This window comes from Nerophis ophidion, linkage group LG10 (genome assembly GCF_033978795.1).
Source record: "Nerophis ophidion isolate RoL-2023_Sa linkage group LG10, RoL_Noph_v1.0, whole genome shotgun sequence".
Lineage (NCBI taxonomy): Eukaryota > Metazoa > Chordata > Actinopteri > Syngnathiformes > Syngnathidae > Nerophis > Nerophis ophidion.
The window spans coordinates 16,220,533-16,225,290 of record NC_084620.1 but is presented as its reverse complement, the minus strand read 5'-3'; the positions used below and the strand labels follow the sequence as shown (position 1 = coordinate 16,225,290).

The 4,758-nt window shown below is 38.0% G+C and overlaps 1 protein-coding gene across 5 annotated transcripts in view; it reads right to left on the bottom strand.

Moving 5' to 3' along the window:
* tbc1d19 (TBC1 domain family, member 19) overlaps window positions 1-4,758 on the bottom strand; it is a 30,448-nt gene that overhangs the window by 2,879 nt on the left and 22,811 nt on the right. For 4 of the 5 annotated variants that reach the window (XR_009808413.1, XR_009808414.1, XM_061912649.1 and 1 more), the window contains exon 21: window positions 3,865-3,971. Coding sequence is in view for 3 of the 5 variants with exons in the window: in XM_061912649.1 (XP_061768633.1) it covers window positions 3,897-3,971 (75 nt within the window). In the remaining 2 variants the exon portion in view is untranslated. Of the gene's footprint in view, window positions 1-2,363; window positions 3,972-4,758 lie in introns of those variants that run through there. The other variant, XM_061912647.1, reaches the window with a different exon arrangement.

The following is a 4,758-nucleotide window of genomic DNA, read 5'->3' as shown; positions in this document are numbered from 1 at the left end:
AGGTCCTGAGTATTCCGGACCTCAGACTCCGGACTGTTTGTACTTGGCCGAAGTTATCTTTCCTTCAGTAGCAACCAGTCATCCTGTATCTGAAAAACACCTCCATAGCATGATGCTGCCACCACCAAGTTTCACTATTGGGATTGTGTTGGGCAGGTGATGAGCAGGAAAACCAGCCACTGCCCTCATCACCTGCCCAACTACAATCCCAATAGTCGAAACTTGGTGGTCGTCAACCAGCCATCCACTCCCGCTACCGCTTGTCCCTTTTGGGGTTGCGGGAGCCTATCTTAGCTGCATTCGGGTGGAAAGCAGGGTACACCCTAGACAAGTCGCCACCTCATTGCAGGGCCAACATAGACAGATAATAGTCACACAATAGGGCCAATTAGAAAATCGTAATTCTCATAGTCTGAGAATCATTCATGTGTTTTGTTAGGCAGTCTATGCGGCTTTCACATGTTTTGCACTGAGGACAGGTTTCCGTCGGGCCACTCTGCCATGAAGCCCCAACTGGTGGAGGGTTGCATTGATAATTTCTCCCATTTCCCTACTGCATCTCTGAAGTTCAGCCAAAGGGATGTTTGGTTCTTCTTTACCTCTCTCACGATTTCTCAACTCTTCTAGGAAGAGTTGTGGTCACCCCAAACTTCCTCAATTTTAAGATTAGGGAGGTCATTGTGCTATTAGAAACCTGATGCAGAAATGTATTTTATAACCTTGGCCAAATCTGAGCCTTGCCACAATTCTGTCTCTGAGTTCCTTGGGCAGTTCCTTCGACCTCATGCATGTCATTTGCTCTGACATGCACTGTGAACTGTAAGGTCTTTTATGGACAAATAGGAGGATTTCCAAATCAAGTCCACTCAGTTTAATTAAACACAGCTGGACTCTATTGAACGAGCAGAACCATATCAAGGAGGATCAGAAGAAATAAACAGCGTGCGAGTTAAATATGGGTGTCAGAGCAAAGGGTCTGAATACTTAATATATTTTGCAAAAATGTCTACATTGTTTTTTCAGTCAAAATGGTGTGCTGAATGTACATTAATAAGAAATAAAATTACCTTTTTTTCTATTTTAGCAAAGGGCTGCAAAGAAACAGTAAAAAATTTAAAGGCGTCTGAATATTTATCCACCCACTGTAGCTAAGGAATGACTGAGGCTGTGTCTCAAATCGAATACTTCTGTTAGTACAGCGTACACATACTGAAGTGTCCTCAGTTCCTCAATGTGCAAAAATTTTGACATTGTCGTGTTGTCCCAAATTACTGTCGCCGCAGCTTTTTAGATGGAATATTTACCCGTTACTTCTCCTTTAATTGTACAAACCACGTTTCCATTTGAGTTGGAAAATTGTGTCAGATGTAAATTTAAACGGAATACAATGATTTGAAAATCATTTTCAATCCATATTCAGTTGAATATGCTACAAAGACAACATATTTGACGTTCTAACTGATAAACATTTTTTTGTTTGCAAAACTAATCATTAACTTTAGAATTTGATGCCAGCAACACGTGTCAAAAAAGTTGGGAAAGGTTTGCAATAAATACTGATAAAGTTGAGGAATGCTCATCAAACACTTATTTGGAACATCCCACAGGTGTGCAGGCTAATTGGGAACAGGTGGGTGACATGATTGGGTATAAAAGCAGCTTCCATGAAATGCTAATTAATTCACAAACAAGGATGGGGCAAGGGTCACCAATTTGTAAGCAAATCGTCAAACAGCTTTAAAACATTTCTCAACGAGCTATTGCAAAGAATTTAGGGATTTTACCATCTACGCTCCGTAATATCATCAAAAGGTTCAGAGAATCTGGAGAAATCACTGCACGTAAGCGATGATATTACGGACCTTTGATTCCTCAGTGTTTAAAGGATATCACCACACAGGCTCAGGAACACTTCATAAATCCACTGTCAGTAACTACAGTTGGTCGCTACATCTGTAAGTGCAAGTTAAAACTCTGCTATGCAAAGCAAAACCCATTTATCAACAACACCAAGGAACGCTGTTGGCTTCGCTGGGCCCGAGCTCATCTAAGATGGACTGATGCAAAGTGGAAAAGTGTTCTGTGGTCTGACGAGTCCGCATTTCAAATTATATTTGGACACTGTGGACGTGGTGTCCTCCGGAACAAAGAGGAAAATAACCATCCAGATTGTTATAGACGCAAAGTTCAAAAGCCTGCATCTGTGATGGTATGGGGGTGTATTAGTGACCAAGGCATGGGTAACTTACACATCTGTGAAGGCACCATTAATGCTGAATAGTCCATACAGGTTTTGGAGCAACATGTTGTCATCCAAGCAACGTTATCATGCTTATTTCAGCAAGACAATGCCAAGCCACGTGTTACAACAGCGTGGTTTCGTAGTAAAAGAGTGCGGGTACTTCCCTGGCCCGCCTGCAGTCCAGACCTGTCTCCCATCGAGAATGTGTGGCGCATTATGAAGTTTAAAATACGACAGCGGAGACCCCGGACATTGAACGACTGAAGCTCTACATAAAACAAGAATGGGAAAGAATTCCACTTTCAAAGCTTCAACAATTAGTTTCCTCAGTTCCCAAACGTTTGAGTGTTTTTAAAAGAAAAGGTGATGTAACAGTGGTGGACATGCCCTTTTCCTACTACTTTGGCACGTGTTGCAGCCATTAAATTCTAAGTTAATTATTATTTTCAAAAAAAAAAAAGTTTATGAGTTTGAACATCAAATATCTTGTCTTTGTAGTGCATTCAATTGAATATGGCTTGAAAAGGATTTGCAAATCTTTGTGTTCCGTTTATATTTACATCTAACACAATTTCCCAACTCATATGGAAACGGGGGTTTGTAAACTGCGACTTATGAAGTCAGTACACAATCTAACCAAGATATGGACTATTGAGGATAGTAAGTGTCGAGCACTCAAAAGACAAGGTGTAGTTACAGAAGTGTGCCAATTGAGACACGGTTTTCGTTTGTGTTGTTTTGGTTCTCCCACATCATGGCAGTCTAACTGAAAGATGAGGAAACCGTGAAGGGATTTAATGTGTTGTATTATTTATATTGTTGTGTTATTGACTTGAAGTGTGTTGCATATTTCCACACATGCAGTAAGTATCATACTATGCCGTGTCTCAGTGAAGAAATGCTTGTTTACACCAACTACTAACTGGAAAATGGACGTTGTTGGTTTCATAAGGATTTCAAGTATGGCAGGTGGCATTCAAAAGCGCACTGAAATGAATTTGTCTTCAATTATGTTACTTTTAGACAAAAATCATCCACATTTTTAGGATGATGGTCTTTTGTGTCCAAACAAGGTGATTTCAGCAGAGACTGAAGCTGATTCTTTAGACATTTTCTATATTTGTCAAACAATGAATACAATTGTCATCGCATTTACATAAGACATCTTATTTATGCATATTTATGTTTTGATCTGGCAAATGTTTTAAAAAGTGACAAAAGTAACTTGATGCAATTACTATTACAAAAAGCTCTTCCACTTTATTTTTTTAAATATCTGTTGAGGACATGTACAGTGTTTTATTTATTGTTGCAACATTTAATCAGTCCTATTGTTACTATTGTTGCTTATATTTTTCAACTTATTCATATTTGAAAATGTCGTTTCAAGTCAACTGACTGTGTAGGAGTGGATTTTTCCTTTAAAGTGACTTTACAATAACAAGACTCCTATTGTATCTTACTGTACTGTATACTGTTTATAATAACGTCATCAATCCATATTTATCAATATAGATAAGTTAACAACTTAAAGGGACAAAAGCAGAATGGTTTCAAACTACATGATGCATTAGATTGGACTGAACACTTTTGGGCACAAGAAGTGGTCATTAGACATTTACCATGTTGTCAGTGTCATATGTCACGGTGAAGCTTAGACGCTCGTAGCAAACAGGAAGATCTGGAGCAGAGGCATGACCCGGAGTGTTGAAAGGTCAGCAAGGACAGCCTGCAGTTGAACAAATAACATACTAATAATGAGTTCTGTGAAAATATATATGTCGCTATTTGTTTTGTAAGATGTGCCGCTGATGTATTCTTTGCTACATATAGCGATGTCTCTAAAGTAGTGGTGTCAAAACTACGGCAGCTCTTTTTCTTTTGGATTTCGGCAGATTCTGAAATTTTATTCACCTTAAATTTAGTCACTGTCATTACTTATGTTGCGCATTGGTATGCACTTTCAGTGTAGGACATAGAAAAAGACAATAAAACATGACACTACATTTACTATGAAAAAAAGCCTGTCATCAATCAATGGATTAAAGGCTGTTTGGTTGGCTAAGGAGAGGCAGAAGTAAGCCAACACTGCTATCTACTGGCCAGCTGATAATACAAAAGTTATGGCTTTGGATGTCCAACACAGGACTAACTTAAGTATTTCACAACATTTACTGTTCTTGTTTGCTTGATTTGTACATGTTTTTGAATTATACATTTTATATTTTCATTCTAAGAAGGGTTCAAAAGGTATACTTTTTACAGTACATTCATTCTTTTTTCAGCTGGCTTAAAAAACAGGTATATAAAAATGTGTATAAAGCGGATTTAATGCAAATATTTAAAAAAAAAAATGTTACACTTCTAAATATGCCTTTTTGGTTCAACGTCGATTTGACTAATTTAGATTAAATTTTCCATTGCTTAATCATTGCATTTCTTGTTTATACCAGTTGCATCTCATCAAAACAGAACAAAAAATTATTTTATTAAATAATTCAAGTGGACTTTAGGAT